The sequence below is a fragment of the Eretmochelys imbricata genome, chromosome 5, assembly GCF_965152235.1.
Source record: "Eretmochelys imbricata isolate rEreImb1 chromosome 5, rEreImb1.hap1, whole genome shotgun sequence".
NCBI classification, from domain to species: Eukaryota; Metazoa; Chordata; order Testudines; family Cheloniidae; genus Eretmochelys; species Eretmochelys imbricata.
Genome location: NC_135576.1, coordinates 57,949,286 through 57,970,154, shown reverse-complemented (window position 1 = coordinate 57,970,154; position 20,869 = coordinate 57,949,286). Strand labels below are relative to the sequence as shown.

The window sequence follows — 20,869 nt, the reverse complement described above, 5'->3', positions numbered from 1 at the left end:
TTCATTCCACAACACTCAGCAATGGAAGACCTTGATGATCCCCCATCTTCTGAGGAAGTCAGGCGAACCATCACCCAGAGAAAAAATCACAAGGCACCAGGCCCAGACGGCATCCCTGCTGAGGCTTTTAAAACTGGTAGAACAATGCTTTGCCAACTCCTGGAGCTGCGAAGAAATTCCACCTGACTAAGAATGACAACATTGTTACAATATTCAAGGAAGGGGACAAATCTTTGTGCAGAAACTATAAAGGTATTGCCCTCCTCTCCATCGCAAGGAAGATCCTTGCCCAGATCCTATTAAACCAGCTCCTTCTCCTTGCCAAGGAACTTCTCCCCGAATCACAATGCGGCTTCAGGCTATCCCGAGGCACAACCAACATGATCTCTGTGGTCCGACAGATTCAGAAAAAGTGCAGATAGCAACACCAGGAACTGTTCATGGCATTCATCAACCTATCCAAGGCCTTTGACTCTATCAATTGTGATGCCCTATGGAAGATGCTGTGTAGGTTTGGCTGTCCACAGAAATTCATTTCCATCATCAGATTACTCTATGATGGGATGACTGCCACCTTTCTGTGCATTGGCTTAGAGACCAAACCATTCATCATTCGCACTGGTGACAAGCAAGGCTGTGTCATTGGTCTAGCACTCTTCTCCATTTACCTTGCCGTGATCCTAATCCTCATCCATGAACTCTACTTTACGGAATTGGGATTGATTATTGTATGGAGGACCAATTTCTCAATCTCTGACGTATCCAAACAAAATCTAAGGCCACAAGAATTGGCACCACTGACCTTCAGTATGCAGATGATTGCGTCACCCTCACACACACAGAGGCCAACCTGCAAAATACCCTAAACCGTTTTGTAGGTGTCTATCACAGCCTGGATCTCTCTCTCTCTCAACATCCGGAAAACCAAGGTACTCTATCAGCACTCACCTGCACAAACTACTCTTTGTGCCTCCCAAAACAAGTACTCTTCTCTCAGTTAAGTCAGGAGAAAAGGGTTCGCGGAGGGCAGTGGAAGCACATACTGAAAGTGCACGTTAAACTTAAACATCAACCCAACAAACTGGGAGGACTTGGCGCAGAACAGAACACAGTGGTACCACACCATACGCCAAGCCACAGACATACTCATGAGACAGAGAAGTGACAAAGGAGGAAAGAAAGGGCACAACACTCCAGCCAACAACTATGTCTCCTCCAAGATTACACCTGTCACTTCTGTGGAAAAATCTGCAGGGCACAAATTGGGCTCTTCAGCCACCTAAAAACCCACCAATGAACCCCCTTGGCAGACATCATCCTCAAATCTAGGGATAGCCAAAGAGACAGGAACACAGCAGAGCTGGACCTGGAAATTATCTCAGCTCACTCCATTATATAACTTAACAAGCCTGTTGGGATGCGGTAAAAGGTCCTACAGATTTCTGTAAATTCTCACCTCTCCAGCCATTCAAACACTGGACTCTGGAACAGATTTTTTTTTTTTAAGGTTAACGGACTTTATATTACTCAGACCAACACTTATTAAGAAATTAAAATCTCACACAAGGTACAGCTACTGGAACTGTTTTGTATTACCTTGCACCCTGCTGAGTCACTTACATCGATGCTGAATGGGTATAAAGTAAAACTAAATTACAATGATAAAAGGCCATGGAGAATCAGGCCCATCACCTTTTCTGTTTACAGTTTTTACATGTTAGCGTTCTTGGTTCTGGACAAAGTATATCTGTATTCTCATGACTTAATTTAGTATTGTTACCTGAGCAAATGCAATGACTCCATGAGCATTATCATTAGATGGAATAATTATGTTAACATAACCACTAGCACCAATCTCTGCACCTCCTTTGGGGTTTTTCAGCCACACTGTGAAAAATTCTTCTTCTTCTGGGATTACATCATCAAGGATATTAACTGCCAGCACAACTTCCATGTCTCCAGGATCAAATATCAATTCACCTGAACTGGCATAAAAACACACACACAAAATGATTATAATTAAGAGTAGTTTGTTGCAGCAAAATGGGGAATAATCATGGCTTTTTCATGAAAGAAATACAAGTGTCATAATTTTAGTTTTAAAAAAGGTAAAGACATGGCCCACAAAATTTGTGGTAACATTTAATTATTTTTCACAAGAAATCGTGAGATTTAACTTAAAATTCCTTATTTGAAAGTTTAAAATCATATTCCATCCTGTAACACACTAGACATAAACGCAGTAAGTTTTAAAAAAAAAATAATTTAAGAATCTTCCTTAGTTAAGGGTTAGATTTGTCAGGGAAACAAATACTAAGACATTTTATTAAAAAAACCCTGTCATGGTTTCTGTCATGACGAACATCCAGCCTTACTTATAATGGATGAAAGAGAATTAAAGAGATGCATAAACTGATATGGGTGCATACAAATTAAAACATCAATGAAGAGACAAAAACTGGAACACTGATCTTAAAAATGAGGGAAATAACTAACTCAGGGGATAGAGAAAACACCAAAAGTTTGTAATACACAAACCATCCATAAATGTTATACAGTATAAATTCATAAATTTATACGTTTGGGTTAAAATTATAAAAAGTAAGAAGTACAACACGAATGTGATATGAAAAGAGGAATATTAAGGTTCAAAATTAAGAAATATAGAAGACTGGACTTTAAAACGTCAAGGGCTTTTTTAAGAGTCTGAATTAATGTTTTTATTGATCAAAGGGTAATTTGACTTGAAAGGGTTTTTTATAGAAAGAAAATAACAATGAATCATAATACAACCTCACCCACCTTGTCTTTCTCAATGAATCCAAGTAATTAAACAGGACCAAAAATTTATGATGAGTGGGATCCTCATTCAACCACAATAAATGTTTTTTTTAAATATATAAACACAAGAGTAAGGAACATAGTTGCAAGCACTACATGCCCTCCGACGTTCTGGTTAAACTTGGATTTATGCTGGAAATGGCCCACCTTGATTATCATGCACATTGTAAGAAGAGTGGTCAGTTTGGATGAGCTATTGCCAGCAGGAGAGTGAGTTTGTGTGGGGCGGGGGGGTGAGAAAACCTGGATTTGTGCTGGAAATGGCCCACCTTGATTATCATGCACATTGTAGGGAGAGTGGTTACTTTGGATGAGCTATTACCAGCAGGAGAGTGAGTTTGTGTGTGTATGGGGGTGGGGGGTGGTGAGAAAACCTGGATTTGTCCTGGAAATGGCCCACCTTGATTATCATGCACATTGTAGGGAGAGTGGTCGCTTTGGATAAGCTATTACCAGCAGGAGAGTGAGTTTTTGTGTATGTGTTTTTTTGAAAAAAAGGGGGTGGGGGGGGTGAGAAAACCTGTATTTGTGCTAGAAATGGCCCACCTTGATTTTCATACACATTACGAGGAGAGTGGTCACTTTGGATAAGCTATTACCAGCAGGAGAGTGAGTTTGTGTGTGTGGTTTTTGGAGGGGGGTGGGAGGGTGAGAAAACCTGGATTTGTGCTGGAAATGGCCCACCTTGATTATCATACACATTTTAAAGAGAGTGGTCACTTTGGATGGGCTATTACCAGCAGGAGAGTGAGTTTGGGGGGGGGCGGGGAGGAGGGTGAGAAAACCTGGATTTGTGCTGGAAATGGCTCAACTTGATGATCACTTTAGATAAGCTATTACCAGCAGAAGAGTGGGGTGGGAGGAGGTATTGTTTCATGGTCTCTGTGTATATAATGTCTTCTGCAGTTTCCACAGTATGCATCCGATGAAGTGAGCTGTAGCTCACAAAAGCTCATGCTCAAATAAATTGGTTAGTCTCTAAATTGCCACAAGTCCTCCTTTTCTTTTTGCGAATACAGACTAACACGGCTGTTACTCTGAAATCCACTAAGGGACACTCATTGATTTCAATAGATTTTGTAACAGCCCTTATGTTGAAAACTCTTAGTGATATCAATGAGAGTTCTACCCACAGTGTACCTACAGGACCAGAGTCTAATATGCTCCGGAGTCTAAAACAGCAACTAGAAATACCACAAGAAACATTTTTAAAAATGAAGAGAAGCTGCAAGATGAGAGGTATAAAATGAGAAACCTACCTAGGTATAAAATCTGACTCATTGGAGACTTTGGTCAGTTCATAAATCTGGGAGTAAGAATCTCCGGACAGAACAATTAGACTTTTGTTGGAGTTAAGTGATCTCATAGTAACTGAAGTGATATGATTAGCAGGAGGTGCTTCCAGCACGAGAGAGAACTGGTTTACTTCTGAATTCCAGGAATACAGTGCTGATCTATCCTTACCAGCTAGTAGCACATGGACTGCATTTAAAAAAAGAAGAAAAAATAAATAAAAGGAAAAGCTCAGAGACAAATGAAATAGTTTTCTCCGTGCAATCCCAGAGATGCTTGCTCAAAGGAACTCTCTTACAAGGTCGGAGACAAAAGAACATTTGTTCAGTATTTTTTATTCACTTATTTATTTCAGCAGTTAAATTTCAAGTCCTAAATGAATGTCGCAAAGAAGCACCTGATGTTGATCCACTTACACCAGTTTTACATCAGTGTAACTCCAGCAAGGGAGTTCAGAATACAGTAACTCCTCACTTAAAGTCATCCCGGTTAATGTAGTTTCGTTATTAAGTCACTGTTCTATTAGAGAACATGCTCGTTTAAAGTTGCGCAATGTTATAACGCCCTCCACCGCCGCTCAGCACCTCTTGCCCACCGGTGGGCCCCATGGATCAACACCCGCTCCCTCTCCACAATCAGTTGTTTCATGGTGTGCAGGGAGGCTGGCAGAGAGCGGGGAGGAGCGAGGACGCAGTGCACTCATGGGAGGGGGCGGAACTGGGTTTAGAGGTGGGGTGGGAGTGGGGTGGAGGCCTTGGGGGAAGGGGTGGAGTGGGGGCAGGACCTGGGGCAGAGTCAGAGATCGAGCACCCCTGGCAGTTTGAAAAGTCGATGCCTGTGGCCCCAGAAGCCTATGACTGTCTCCAGCTCTGCAAGGATCTAGAGACCCAGTGCCTCTATGCTGTGTGTCCCGAGCATACCATGCAACCTGATAGATTGGTTCCCCTAAGAGACAACTGGTCTCCCCAGCACCCTGGAAGGTGGGGGGGCATTCAGTGACTAACTGAAGCAGGCATTTGTGTGATCTGCTGCTCAGAGGCCAGCAGAGACGTCCCCATTGGGTGCTGGGGAAGGATGCAGTGCAGTGTCCCTTCCTATGTGCTGCCACTTGCTTGCTCTGCCTGGCTCCAGTGTCAAGCCCAATCCCTCAGAGCTTGCACGGGGAGGACTGCAGGCCTAGGAGTGGGGCTGTTGCTGGCCCACACCTGCACCAGAGGATATTCACTTACCTGGTCACACCTTAAATGTCTTTTGTCTGGCAAAAAAAAATTCCCTGGAACCTAACCCCCCGCACACATTTACATTAATTCTTATGGGGAAATTGGATTCGCTTAGCATTATTTCGCTTAATGTCTAATTTTTCAGGAACATAACTACAGTGTTAAATGAGGAGTTACTGTCGGCCCAAATAAGTTATTTCAGTGTGGGAAACCATATTTAAAAAAACTGAAACATGCTCTGGCCAAGAAAGGGCAGTCCCCGTTATTATTTGTATAGTAATCACATTTAGTACACTCCCCATCTGCTTCTGCCTGTTTCTTCCAGATCTGCTGTCAACATTACTCCATAAGCCAGAGGTCATCCTTTCTGTCTTTTGGAGGTCATCAGGCACCTTGGAGCTCTGTCAAATCAGGAACCCAATTAAGCGCACAGTCTCTCTCAAACAAAGGCCTTAACTAAACCTGCTGCATCACCACCAGAGTAATTATGTTTATGTATTTGCAACATTGCTTTACTTCTGGAGTATTTTTGTTATTTTGAGCTGCAAGGTCTCCCATCCTTTCTGTGTGTCATTGTAATTTGTTTGGTGCTGATTCACATCACCAGAAAAATAATGGACCGACATGCAGCTACCACATTTTCTTAGCACTATTTTCAGTAAGGTCCTACCACCAGTGTAAAAGCTGCTATTGGAACAAGGACTGTAGTCACCTAAAACTTACCTAAACCCGAAGGAGGCATGAAGGTGTGGATTTTGTTTATAGCGCTAGAAGAAAGGGACTGAAAATGCCTGAAGGAAGATTGTCCTGTCTCCCAGACAAAAACTTCACTTGAATTACTGGATTCTGCAAAGGGGAAAGAGAATAAACCTCAAGCTTGACTACACAATGAATCTGACCAATGATTAAATACCTGCAATGCTGGTTCACATCAAAATGTCTGGGTTTGCCAGATTTTACCACACAGAGAGCCAGATTACCACATATTCCTCTATGCTTAGGACAGGAGATATCTGTGGTAACTGGGACAATGATTGGCAAATGTTGATCATTTAATGGCTTCTATGTATGCACACATACACCCACACACCTCAGAATGCTAAGGTTGTTGGGACACAAAATAACAAATGCAAGACAATGCATAGTCAAGTGGGAAGTGTACCATAAGACTTTTCACTAGACACAGAGGGGTGTGTTAGGAAAGCTGGACTGCCTAGTGGATCACATTGGGACGTAACAATTATCTCCACTGCTGTTCCATAAATTCTGCACAGCACATACGTTGCAGAGGATGCTAACAGCAACTACAGTAGTAAGGATTTAATTACCCCAATGTTCCTGGGAAAAGTGTATGCTGGAAATCATCACTTCACGTATTCTGCACATACTTGAAAATGGATGCAACACTTATATCTGCTCAATAAATAACAGAGATTGTCCCTGATAAAATTTTCATGAGAAATTGTGGCCTCTCCTCTCTAAGCTTAAATCCCTGTCTACACTGCTGAGCCAAGTGACTTTCCCATCAGACAGACCAGCATAAACTCATGTTCTTGTATCATGCAACATACCTTTTGCAACTATTAAATAGATATCAGACCCAAAAGTCAAGGCCTCCATGTGAGTTGTTCCATTTACTGGCACTTGATGAAGTTTTTGAAACTCATTATCTGACCATTGGTACAGAAGGAGGTGCAGGCTTGAATTCGACAGAGAAACTGCTAGGTACATAAAACCTCCTCTGGGAAATAGGGCCATGTGCAGAGCTCCATAAATTGGGAGTTGATGATGCAATATAAAAAGGCCATTATTCCACTGGAAAACCTATGGGAAATGATAAATAATTTTTTTTCTTTAGATCTAAGTACAGTCAGATTGTGCTAACAGAAATCAGATGTCATGCTGAAGACTTTAGATTATTTTAATTATCCTCTGAAGTCTATGAATCATTTACATCTAATGGCTGCTCAGTGAATTCAGTTGGTTTTCTCCTTCAAGTTCCTAGTAGACAAGTATCTGCATTGTAAAATCACCCCCACCCTTGGTACTCTTGTTGGTCGCCTCAGCCAGAAGGTGAAAAACTGTATGGTCTTGGACACTGAGCTACCACTTACCTCTAAAGATGGTCCCTCCACATGAAGATTGAGGTACAATGGTAGGGTGGTATAAAGAAGCTGAATGCAGGTTTATCTGTTCTGAAGATAAGAGAACTTCTGTCTCTAAGGCTGCCTATTTCCCCTTAGCACAAGAACTAAATGACATAATTTTCAAAGTAAGGGGATTTCTAATAATGATTCACATCTGGTATATTGTATGAGTTCATACAGACAATACTGGTAAACCCAAATCAGTCTGTAAACTTCGTTTTTATTCAGCTTCTTGTAGAATTCAGGGTAGCAAGTCAATAGTACTTATAAACCATTATGCTGATTGCCACTTAGGAATTTCCAATCAGAGCTAAATGTATACTGCACACATATTAAAAATGAAAAGGGGAGATCATTCCAACCTGTATGGATTTGGAGTCAGTTGTATGACTTGCAATAATTAAATAATCTTTTCTTTCAACAGTGAAGTGTTTTACATCTCTGGTTTCTGGCACTGAGAGAGTCTGTATCTGTAAAGAAGGCACAAGGACAAGAGAACTTTATGAAGTGATTCAAGTTCCTTATATGTGGCTAATTTGCCTAATGGAGGAATGTTATTCAATACAAAACTTTGTTAAAATATCAAAAAAGTTCCATGATTACACAGATCTGACTGTTCACTAATTTCCACATGAAAATGTCATGAAAATATTATGGACAAGCTCTGGCAGAAACAAGTAAAACTCCTTTTAAGTAAATAGTGCTGCACCAGCTGATTTTAAATCAATGTTACCAAAATTTAAATTCATTTGGCTTGTAATAAAAATTAAGATCTTGACACTACAGTATATTACTCTTATTATAAAATGCCGTGTTTTATGTCACTGCAGAGCACAAGTACTGTGCTGGAGCTCAATACTAAACTGGCCTCCCAGGAATGGGTTTTTCTAAAGCATCTAAAATAAGGTAGAAGTCTTACCAGTAGTACCCTGAGTCCAGGTGTGAATGTATACACACGATGGTTGGAAGATTCTTGTTTGGATACTCCATGAGTAATCACTAGAAAGGCAGCACCATTGATGTGAAATGTCACACAGCTCTGAGGATTCCATATACTGAAGTCCTGAGAGGAGAACCATAAAGAAAGTTGATGAGGGAACTGGACTTCACAAATACAATTAGTACCATCCATACAAAATGGATTAAAATAAAAACATTTACCTCAATGGGAACAAAAACTCCTCTCCACTGATAGATAGAAGAAAAGCTAGCTGGTGAGGTCCGCAATAGAACACCATATAAAGACTCTCCTGATGTAAAGAAACACCAGCTAGATACTGACTCTTCCACAAAACTTTGTAAGACAGACAGCACACTGATACCACCCTCTGCAATATATTAAAAATACGAGTTACTGGAGTATACGTGAGGGATTTCCAATCTTATCTTTGATTTCACAAGCCAACTTCAGACCTAATGCCAGGAGAAATAACACTGCTGACATCACTCAGAACTTGCATTTTATTAGCGTAAATGCATCCAGAGGTTAAAACAATGAGAACACAACAGATTAATGTTTTTGTAATATGTATTCTCAATACACAAGCAAGTCATACAGGGAATTTTTGGTGGACAGAATCAAAATAAAGCAAGCTAATGGAAAAGCCATACAAAAAAAAATACAAAAGAATTTTTCCCCAATCACCACCAAGATGAAACAGAAGTCAGACTTGCAAAGACTGCATAACTTATAGATCTGTTTAACTGGATATTTTGAATGTGTTGTCAGAATTAAATTACAAGAACGAAAGCTTGGACCCCAATCCTGCCAACTGTTATGTGAGTATCTTTGCTCATATGAGTAGCCCCACTGAAGTTATTTAGGCCACAATCCTGCAAAGATTTACATAAGTGCTTATCTTTAGGCACTGTGACTAGTCATATGGGACTCCAATGGAACTACCCACACTGCCTAAAATTGAGCACGTGCCAAGACTGAGGCTTTATAATATAGCTGTTGCAGACACAGACAGGCATCTTGACTGTGTGGACGGTACTTTTGCATGTTGTGGGTGCTACAGGAATACTCATACTACTACAACCATGTCTTATTTAAGAGAAGTCTAGTGATAATACTGTTCCATATACACTGTCGTGAGGTAGGGAAGACTTCAGAAGTCTCTCAACTCTGACAGAAGTGACAGTCAGTGGACTGGCTCTAGTGAAGCTGTTTTATCTATTGAATCTTAACACACTCAAAGAAATCTTTTAATGCAGGAGTTTATTTTATCAACTCTGAAAAATGGATTTACATTTCAAAACTAGTCTCTCTGTCTCCTTGGCCAGTTTTACTGATATTAACTTTTAATAAAAGTAACATTCATTGAGAAAAAAACTCACTTATGCCGAATGCAGTATGGGACAGGGTCTCCCACTCCACACTCACAGACATATTGAGCCCATGACTTCGGGATACTTTCAAATAAAGGGTACTGTTAGCTTCTTCAACTATCAGAGAACTTGTCCTAAATGTGAGAATTGCAAAAATAAAGAAACAGGAATTCCTTTTACAATGTATGAATTGGCATTCTGAAAAACATCATTTACATGGTACAGCTTCAGTGGTAGAATAAACAACAGTGATGGAAAGAAATCACTAGCAGCTGGTTTCCTTACAGGTGGGGCTGCTGGTAGCACCAACACTCCCCATTATAAGACCCTGGTTTCAGCTGCTTATAACTTGGACAAACTTTAATCATTTGGGATAAAGGTTTACATGTCTGTCAGGCTGAGTATTTTGGAAAATTTCAACTAAATTGTTCAGCCATTTCTAGGAACGAGAAAACATATTTTCCCCGTGTTAAAAATTCTGGTGATCTTTTCTTTGACTCAAGCACCTCTACACTCTGGCGCAAGGATTTGAAATTTGGTGTACTGGTGGCCTTTGTGTCAGGATATGCCTTTTGCAAGCTCCATAAAAATCAGCCCAAATTTGACCAAATTATAAGCCTTGAAAAACTGTAGTTCTCACATGCTCATCAGAGACTTGGATTGTATCACTTGAATTCTCCAAAGATTCCATTTGCACTGGGCAAGCTCCATCCAGGGAAGAGCAGGACATTTGATGCAACTACAGTTCTGGGCTGTGGTGGGCTTTCTTGGATCTGGGTACCTGCACTGAGAGCAGGGAGTCTGTCTCTCCTGTATGCTCAGTGACCAGCCCCTGCTGGGCCAGGGCAGCATAGAGGAGGAAGTTGCTGGATTCGAATGCAGAGGGGACAAGAGAAAAGGGGAGCCGATTGGGACAAGGAGCTTGGCAGGAGTGGAAATTGGGACTGAAGGCTGGCTGGCATAGGGTGGGGAGACTGGGACTGGAAGCCAGGGAAGGGAGACTGAGATAAGATGAGTAATTTGAATAATGTTCTTTTAACATAGTAATTTCGTGTGTGTGATTATAAATATGCTGTTAAAGAACAGTTGAAAGGGAAGTTAGTCTTCATGCTGACTCTTTCTTCACATAACACACTCAAAGAACAATTTAGATACAAAATAAAGATACGAGTTACATGGCTAAAAACAATAAAGTAGTAGTAGCAAATGGACAATCTGAATCTAAAAACTCAGTCAGGCCAGCTCTGGGTCCAATTTTTTTTTAAAGGGTCAGTACTATATATTCTGGTGAAGAATAGTTTATTTTCAATCTTCTGTTCTCTGGTACAGAAGCAATGTTATTTAACAGACACCAAATATTTTAAAAGATTTTCAACTACCTAAAACTGTGGATTGCTCATTTCCTTGTTTTCTTTTAAACAGGTCCACCGAAGAAAGATGCAGAGAATTATCTTGTCTACAGAATATGAATAATTATCCTCTTTATAACTGAATTAGTGTACTGTACCTATTTGTAACTGGATAGATACTAAAAAGCCCCAATGGGGCCTGGTTCTGTAACACCGTGATCATAGTTTCCACTCTTGTGCCAAGTCTGGCTCCTCCCATTGGGCTGAAGAGAGTGACAATAAAATGTTCATCCATTTCTGGTTCTTCATCTAGTATGGCAGAAATGTGCAGAGTCTGAGAGCAAAACAAGTACATGACATCACTAAGACATGCTAGCTTCACCAGCTGCTGACATTCCTGTGCTTTCAGTGCTTAAAGTGTACACCAGGATGGGAGTCAAATACTGAAACTGGACAACACAGAAACCGTGCCAGCAGGGAGAGAGGGGTGGGAATTAAACTAGAGTAGTGAATTCTAACCTTTTTCTTCCGGAGTGCCCCTTTGAAGGCTTAGCAGATGAACCCACCTCTTCCCTTTCTATTTCTTTCTTTAAAGCAAACAAAACCCCTGCCTTCTTTTATATGTATTTTCATTTGTTGTTCTGTTCCCCACAACCCTCTTTCCCGCTGACCAGACAGCTTTATACCCAGAGAGCATAAAGGTGGCTCTTTGGAGCAGGCACTGTTTTTTTATTACTGCACCAAGCACAATGGGGTCCTGATCTGTGACTGGGCCTCCTCCTGGGTACTATGGTAATACAAATAAATAATGTTATTGCAACTGAGCTAAGGGCCAGAGGAACAGAGGGCACAAATGGACTGCCTGAACCTACAGCCCTGTTTAGTACGTTTGCTGGTCTGATATCTACAGTACAGACCCCAAGAAGCAGAAAGAGAAAGCTGGCAACTAGCTGCTTCACCCAAAGTACTGGGGCATATTTGCACTGTGTGTGTTTACGAACTCAGAGAGTGGGAGGGAAGGAATGAATCTGAAGTCATGAAACTTTCTCCACTCCTGTTGCTCTTTTCTGCTCCACCTGCTACTGGATTGAGTGGGACCCCTCCCAGGAAGGCCTGCCTCCCAGGTTGATAAACAGTAACACAGAGGAACAGAAGAGTGTTGTAGTACTTTTACCTTCAATTGTGTATACAGCACCATCCTTTTCCAGTATCATATGCAAGCAATAGATATACAGTTTTGCTGCTTGTGGTTATACAGATAATCTACAGCTAACCAGGAGCCTGTGACCTTTCAGATACAGACCTTGCCACAGGTATCCATGTCTTTGCTTGCTCCAGGTAAAATTTCTACAATATTTGGGGTGTAGTTTTATGAGCCTCCAATTTCTGAGTAGGTTGACTTAATGTTTCCACATAATGTCTGGGCTACACTGACTACTAATTCAATTCCAAATGAAATTCAAAGGGCTTGTGGTAAAGCTCTCCATGGTGTTGGACTCATTTAAGATACTGTGTACTTCCCTATGTCCTATCACAGCAGTTTTAATTTATGCATTTTGACTTTCATTGCATATATTCCAGGCTCTCCATCAGTTAAGTGCCACTAGTCCCTGAAAATGGTCCAAGAGTGGTAACAATTTTATTAAATAAAACCCCACTGGAGCTAGTCAAACTATTTCATTCAAAATACTTTTTTCATCAGAATAGAAATTTCAGCAATATCCATTTTTTATTATATTTTTCAGGCTCTCATTTTAAAAATAAAAGCAATTTTTTTCAGACAATAAAACTTGCAGTTTGGGGGTTTCCAGGTTTTTGACAAAAACCTGAAAACTTTAGAATGATGTTGATGAATGCAACCTTTTTTTATCTTTCGTGGGAAGAAAAAAACATTTCCTGGATAGCTCGAAAATCCACATATCCTGCAAACTTGCTCCCCATGACTGAATCCACGTAGAAAACTTCAGATTCCACAAGACTTTTTCTCTTCCATCAGCCAGGCTTTTGGTTGAACATTGTTTTATTTTCTGTTCTTTTGAGGTTTTGTTTTGGTCAGTTGGATGTCTTAGGCCATGTGAATTTTTATGAAGAATCATTTTGATCTCAGTATGTTTTTAGTATTTATTGTACAGTACCTATTGTGTTTCACTGAGACAATAAAGGTGAAATCCTCACTTAATTGAGGGGAAAGGCAAAATACCCATTGACTTCAATGGGGCAGGGATTCTACCCTAAATGAATAAAAATCAATAGAAAACTAGTTCAACAATATCATCCATTTTCTAGGTTGACTTTTTTTGAGTGGAGGCAACCCCGCCCCACCCCCAGCCCTCTACCGTCCAGAGACTAGGTCCTCTTCCTACCCAGAATTTACATTTTTATTGTTTGAGAAACATTAGTTACTGCCACATTTTCTTTCACTTCCAGTAATGTATTCTGTACAACTGAGAGCAATTAAAGTATTCTTACTATGTAGAATGAAATATTGTATTATATTTTAGCTCTATTATTCAAGTAGATTTTATCTAAGGTGCAAATTGCAGAATAGAAACATAGCCATGTGCCAAGTATATACAAGGAAATTGTTTCTCAATTTCTCTGAATGTATCCTATGCATTATATTGCTATTTATTTGAACTGTTACCAAAAGGCATAAATATTCCAAAAGTAATAAAGGGATTAAATGACTATATATAAATGAGCATTAGAATACTTCATTTTCTCTACGTTTTCACATAGCATATTGACATATTCACAATCTTTGATATCTCATTCCTACAATAACAAGAAATAAAACAAAATACAACAGGAAATCAAGTCTAACATAAAACGCAGACATTTCTGTATGCTTCCCAGGTAGCTGAAACAATGCCTACTTCTCTCATATTGTAATAACCACCTGCATATTACCTTGAATCTGACTCCCTCTTCCAGTATGATATATCCTTGTGAAGGGGTCAGATCCACTGATGCAGCTGAAGAATTTATTTCTCTCACAAGATATTGAACAGTCACAGTGCCAAATATCCCCTGGGGAGGTTCTCTAATAATGTTCAGTACAGCAACACTTTCCATCAAGTGGAGAGCTGACTGCTCCCTTAGGAAAAAGTGATCGCTGTTGTTGAATGACAAAACTCCATGACCATCATCACTGGCAAGGATGGTAACTGTGGCTTTTGAAAGAGAAATAGTGGAAATGTATTATTTTTAATTACCACAAAACAACTAGGGTAATAATAAATTCATAAATAAAATTAATAATAACAATAATAATAAATAATATGTATATGGCCTTTTTATATATCTATCCAGAAAAGACCATATTCTCCATATATATATCAGTTTAACTTAATATGATATGTATATATTTAATTTTATCATTGCATATATATGCATGAGGAGAATGTGGCCCTTTTTCCTATAAAAAGTCTATAGTCTCACTGAGATTTCAATTCAACAAAGTAATTAACTGCATGCCTAACTTTACACTATGAATAGACTTCTGCCCACCTTTAAGCAAAAAAACCATCCCATTGTCTTCAATGGGACTGCTCACATGCTTAGGCACATGCTTGAATACCTTGCTGCACCAGGGCTTTACATAAGAGCACGAGAGTTTCTGTATCATCAAAACTTGCAGAGACTATATAGCGAAGTACCTCTTCCATTCATACCACATACCATAAAGAGATTTAGAGAGAATGAAAAAATGGTTACTTACCTTCTCGTAACTGTTGTTCTTCGAGATGTGTTGTTCACGTCCATTCCACATTAATCATAGAATATCAGGGTTGAAAGGGACCTCAGGAGGTCATCTAGTCCAACCCCCTGCTCAAAGCAGGACCAATCCCCAGTTAAATCATCCCAGCCAGGGCTTTGTCAAGCCTGACCTTAAAAACCTCTAAGGAAGGAGATTCTACCACCTCCCTAGGTAACGCATTTCAGTGTTTCACCACCCTCCTAGTGAAAAAGTTTTTCCTAATATCCAACCTAAACCTCCCCCACTGCAACTTGAGACCATTACTCCTTGTCCTGTCCTCTTCTACCACTGAGAATAGTCTAGAACCATCCTCTCTGGAACCACCTCTCAGGTAGTTGAAAGCAGCTATCAAATCCCCCCTCATTCTTCTCTTCTGCAGACTAAACAATCCCAGTTCCCTCAGCCTCTCCTCATAAGTCATGTGTTCCAGACCCCTAATCATTTTTGTTGCCCTTCGCTGGACTCTCTCCAATTTATCCACATCCTTCTTGTAGTGTGGGGCCCAAAACTGGACACAGTACTCCAGATGAGGCCTCACCAATGTCGAATAGAGGGGAACGATCATGTCCCTCGATCTGCTCGCTATGCCCCTACTTATACATCCCAAAATGCCATTGGCCTTCTTGGCAACAAGGGCACATTGCTGACTCATATCCAGCTTCTCGTCCATTGTCACCCCTAGGTCCTTTTCCACAGAACTGGCCATTCGGTCCCTAGTCTGTAGTGGTGCATTGGGTTCTTCTGTCCTAAGTGCAGGCCCCTGCACTTATCCTTATTGAACCTCATCAGATTTCTTTTGGCCCAATCCTCCAATTTGTCTAGGTCCCTCTGTATCCTATCCCTGCCCTCCAGCGTATCTACCACTCCTCCCAGTTTAGTATCATCCGCAAATTTGCTGAGAGTGCAATCCACACCATCCTCCAGATCATTTATGAAGATATTGAACAAAACCGGCCCCAGGACCAACCCCTGGGGCACTCCACTTGACACCGGCAGCCAACTAGACATGGAGCCATTGATCACTACCCGTTGAGCCCGACAATCTAGCCAACTTTCTACCCACCTTATAGTGCATTCATCCAGCCCATACTTCTTTAACTTCCTGACAAGAATACTGTGGGAGACCGTGTCAAAAGCTTTGCTCAAGTCATGAAACAATACATCCACTGCTTTCCCCTCATCCACAGAACCAGTAATCTCATCACAGAAGGTGATTAGATTAGTCAGGCATGACCTTCCCTTGGTGAATCCATGCTGACTGTTCCTGATCATTTTCCTCGCGTGTAAGTGCTTCAGGATTGATTCTTTGAGGACCTGCTCCATGATTTTTCCAGGGACTGAGGTGAGGCTGACTGGCCTGTAGTTCCCAGGATCCTCCTTCCCTTTTTTAAAGATTGGCACTACATTAGCCTTTTTCCAGTCATCTGGGACTTCCCCCATTCGCCACGAGTTTTCAAAGATAATGGCCAATGGCTCTGCAATCACAGCCGCCAATTCCTTTAGCACTCTCAGATGCAACTTGTCCGGCCCCATGGACTTGTGCACATCCAGCTTTTCTAAATAGTCCCTAACCAGCTCTTTCTCCACAGAGGGCTGGCCATCTACTCCCCATGTTGTGATGCCCAGCGCAGCAGTCTGGGAGCTGACCTTGTTAGTGAAGACAGAGGCAAAAAAAGCATTGAGTACATTAGCTTTTTCCACATCCTCTGTCACTAGGTTGCCTCCCTCATTCAGTAAGGGGCCCACACTTTCCTTGGCTTTCTTCTTGTTGCCAACATACCTGAAGAAACCCTTCTTATTACTCTTGACATCTCTTGCTAGCTGCAGCTCCAGGTGCGATTTGGCCCTCCTAATTTCATTCCTACATGCGCGAGCAATATTTTTATACTCTTCCCTGGTCATATGTCCAACCTTCTGCTTCTTGTAAGCTTCTTTTTTATGTTTAAGATCCGCTAGGATTTCACCGTTAAGCCAAGCTGGTCACCTGCCATATTTACTATTCTTTCGACTCATCGGGATGGTTTGTCCCTGTAACCTCAACATGGATTCCTTGAAATACAGCCAGCTCTCCTGGACTCCTTTCCCCTTCATGTTAGTCCCCCAGGGGATCCTACCCATCCATTCCCTGAGGGAGTCGAAGTCTGCTTTCCTGAAGTCCAGGGTCCGTATCCTGCTGCTTACCTTTCTTCCCTGTGTCAGGATCCTGAACTCAACCAACTCATGGTCACTGCCTCCCAGATTCCCATCCACTTTTGCTTCCCCCACTAATTCTTCCCAGTTTGTGAGCAGCAGGTCAAGAAAAGCTCCCCCCCTAGTTGGCTCCTCTAGCACTTTGCACCAGGAAATTGTCCCCTACGCTTTCCAAAAACTTCCTGGATTGTCTATGCACCGCTGTATTGCTCTCCCAGCAGACATCAGGATAATTAAAGTCACCCATGAGAACCAGGGCGTGCGATCTAGTAGCTTCTGCGAGTTGCCGGAAGAAAGCCTCATCCACCTCATCCCCCTGGTCTGGTGGTCTATAGCAGACTCCCACCACTACATCACTCTTGTTGCTCACACTTCTAAACTTAATCCAGAGACACTCAGGTTTTTCTGCAGTTTCGTACCGGAGCTCTGAGCAGTCATACTGCTCCCTTATATACAGTGCTACTCCCCCACCTTTTCTGCCCTGCCTGTCCTTCCTGAACAGTTTATAACCATCCATGACAGTACTCCAGTCATCCCACCAAGTCTCTGTTATTCCAATCACGTCACAATTCCTTGACATCACCAGGACCTCCAGTTCTCCCTGCTTGTTTCCAAGGCTTTGTGCATTCGTATATAAGCACTTGAGATAACCTGCTGATCGCCCCTCATTCTCAGTATGAGGCAGGAGCTCTCCCCTCATAGATGTTCCTGCCTGTGCTTCCTCCTGGTATCCCGCTTTCCCACTTACCTTACACCATTAGGTGTGTGTGCATCGTGTGCACGAGCGTCGGAAACTTTTTCCCTTAGTGGCTCCCGTCGGGCCGGCAGGACCCCCTGACTGGCGCCACTGCGCCGTGTATATATACCCCTGCTGCCCTACCCCCTCCAGTTCCTTCTTGCCAGCGACTCTGACAGAGGGGTAGGAGGCTGGGTGGTGGAATGGACGTGAACAACACATCTCGAAGAAAAACAGTTACAAGAAGGTAAGTAACCGTTTTTCTTCTTCGAGTGCTTGTTCACATCCATTCCACATTAGGTGAATCACAAGGTTACCTCTGGAGGAGGGTAAGAGTCATGGAACAACTCTGGAGGACCACTCTGCCAACGGCTGCGTCCTCTCTGGCCTGCTGGTTGACCGCGTAGTGGGTTGTGAAGGTGTGCACCGAGGACCAGGGGGCTGCTCTGCAGATCTCCTGGATCGGGACCTGTGCCAGGAAAGCTGTGGAAGTCACTTGTGCCCTGGTCGAGTGGGCCGTGACCACCAGGGCCAGAACACCTGCGAGCTTATAGCACGCCCGGATGCAGCTTGTTGTCCAAGACGAGATCTGCTGCGTCGACACCGGGCGGCCTTTCATCCTCTCGGCTATGGCCACGAACAGCTGTGCAGATTTATGAAAGGGTTTGGTGTGCTCCAAAAAGAACGCCGGTGCTCGACAGACATCCAGGGTGTGCAGATTGCGGTGACTCGGGTCCGTATTGGGTTTTGGAAAAAACACCGGCAGACAAATGTCCTGGCCCAAATGGAATTGCGGTCACCTTAGGGAGGAACTTGGGGTGAGGTCGGAGCTGCACCTTATCCTTGTGAAACACTGTATACAGTGGCTCAGAAGTGAGAGCCCTCAGCTCGGACACCCTTCTGGCCGAGGTAATGGCCCCCAGAAATGCCACCTTCCAGGAAAGGTGGAGGAGGGAGCAGGTAGCGAGGGACTCAAACAGGGGTCCCATGAGTTTAGAGAGGACCAAGTTAAGGTTCCAAGGAGGGACTGGGGGGGCATGAGTATGGAAACATCCTCTCCAATCGTTTAAGGAACCATCCCACCATTGGGTAGGAAAACATTGAGCGCCCCGAAAACCCCGGATGGAAGGCAGAGATGGCTGCCAGGTTCACTCTAAGTGAGGACGGGGCCAGCTCCTGCTACATGAGGTGCAGCAGGTACTCGAGAATGGCTTGTACCGGGGCCTGGCATGGCTGCACCTGTCGGGGCTCACACCAACAGGAGAACTTTTTCCACTTGGCCATACAGGTAGCCCTGGTAGAGGGTTTCCTACTGCCAAGCAGAATCTGCTGCACAGAAAGGGAGCACTGGCTCTCCAAGGCGTTTAGCCACAAAGCTTCTACGCTGTCAGGTGTAGTCATTGCAGGTCAGGGTGGAGAAGCCGTCCACCATCCTGCGTGATGAGGGCCCGGTGAGGGGCAGGACTACCGGGGCCTCCACCGACAGCTCTAGAAGCGTTGTGTACCAGTGCTGACGGGGCCAGGCTGGGCCGATGAGGACACTACCACCCTGTCCCTGCATACCTGGAGCAGGACCTTGTGTACCAAGGGCAGAGGGGAAAACACATACATCAAGCCCTTCCCCACGGGATCGCAAACGCGTGTGCGACTGAGCCCGGGCTGTGGCCCTGGAACGAGCAGAATCGCGGGCACTGGGCATTGACCCTGGTGGCAAACAGGTCTACCCAGGGAAACCCCCACCTGTGGTAGAGCAAAAGCACGATGTCCACTCTGAGCGTCCACTCATGCATGCCGTACGACCTGCTGAGGTAGTCCGCCAGCTCGTTTCGCACCCCCGGGAGATATGATGCCTCGAGGAGAATGGCATGGGCTATACAACCAGAGGAGGAGAGCCTCGTGACAGAGCAGCGAGGAACAGGCCCCGCCCTGCTTGTTTATATAAAACATGACATTAGTCTTGTCTGTCAGAACTGTCACACTGCGACCACTCAGAGTGGCATGAAAGGTCTGGCAGGCGAGACGAACCACCCTGAGCTCCTTCACATTGATATGGAGCAACCGCTCTGCTCCGGACCACAAGCCCTGAGTCCTGAGGTCCCCCAGGTGAGCCCCTGCATCCGTGGTCTGACGTGTCCATCATCAGCGTCAGGTCCGGCTAGGGGGTGGCAGAGGGGATGCCTTCGCAAACCACAGGCTGGGACTGCCACCACCGCAGGGAGTCCAGCACGTCCCTTGGGGCTGTCATTACCAAGTCCAGGGGGTCCTTGCCTCCGCAGTACACCCGAGCGAGCCACACCCGCAGCGTCCTGAGTCTCAGTCTGGCATGCCTGACCACATGTGTGAATGCTGCCATGTGGCCCAGCAGCTGCAGGCAGCACCTGGCCGTTGTCATTGGAAACTGGCGCAGGGAGGCCACCACTTTCTGGATAGCCCGGAATTGGGATACTGGAAGGCTTGCCCTGGCCTGCACCATGTCCAGGTGCCCCTATGAATTCCACTCTCTGCATGGGCACGAGAGTGGACTTGGGGACATTGACCAGGAGCCCCAGCTCGTGGAACAGTCTCAGGGCCACCTCCACATGTCCCCGCACTTGTGCTTCGGATCGACCCGTCAGGAGCCAATTGTTGAGGTACGGATAAACCCGGACCCTCTGCCTCCGTAAGAAGGCCTCCACCACCGCCATACATTTTGTGAACACCCGTGGGGGCGCAGCTAGACCGAATGAGAGAACCACAAACTGGTAATGCTCTTGGCCCACGGTGAAGCGCAGGAACAGCTGATGAGCTGGGTGGATGGCAATATTAAAGTACGCATCCTTCATGTCGAGGGCAGCGTACCAGCCTCCCGGATCCAGGGAAGGGATGACAGTGCCCAGAAAGACCATGCGGAACAGGGCCTTGACCGGGAACTTGTTGAGCTTTCGCAGGTCTAAAATGGGACGAAGGCCCCCTTTGGCCTTGGGGATGAGGAAGTACCGGGAGTAGAATCTTTCCCCCTTAGG

The 20,869-nt window shown here is 43.7% G+C and overlaps 1 protein-coding gene across 1 annotated transcript in view; it reads right to left on the bottom strand.

The window, feature by feature from the left end:
- ADGRV1 (adhesion G protein-coupled receptor V1) overlaps nt 1-20,869 on the bottom strand; it is a 420,452-nt gene that overhangs the window by 287,969 nt on the left and 111,614 nt on the right. The window contains exons 44-53 of the mRNA XM_077818015.1: nt 14,092-14,354; nt 11,340-11,515; nt 9,842-9,966; nt 8,663-8,829; nt 8,421-8,564; nt 7,864-7,971; nt 6,926-7,178; nt 6,078-6,200; nt 4,101-4,323; nt 1,781-1,985 (exon numbers count right to left, since the gene is read on the bottom strand). Coding sequence (XP_077674141.1) covers nt 1,781-1,985; nt 4,101-4,323; nt 6,078-6,200; nt 6,926-7,178; nt 7,864-7,971; nt 8,421-8,564; nt 8,663-8,829; nt 9,842-9,966; nt 11,340-11,515; nt 14,092-14,354 — 1,787 coding nt within the window. The remainder of the gene's footprint in view (nt 1-1,780; nt 1,986-4,100; nt 4,324-6,077; nt 6,201-6,925; nt 7,179-7,863; nt 7,972-8,420; nt 8,565-8,662; nt 8,830-9,841; nt 9,967-11,339; nt 11,516-14,091; nt 14,355-20,869) is intronic.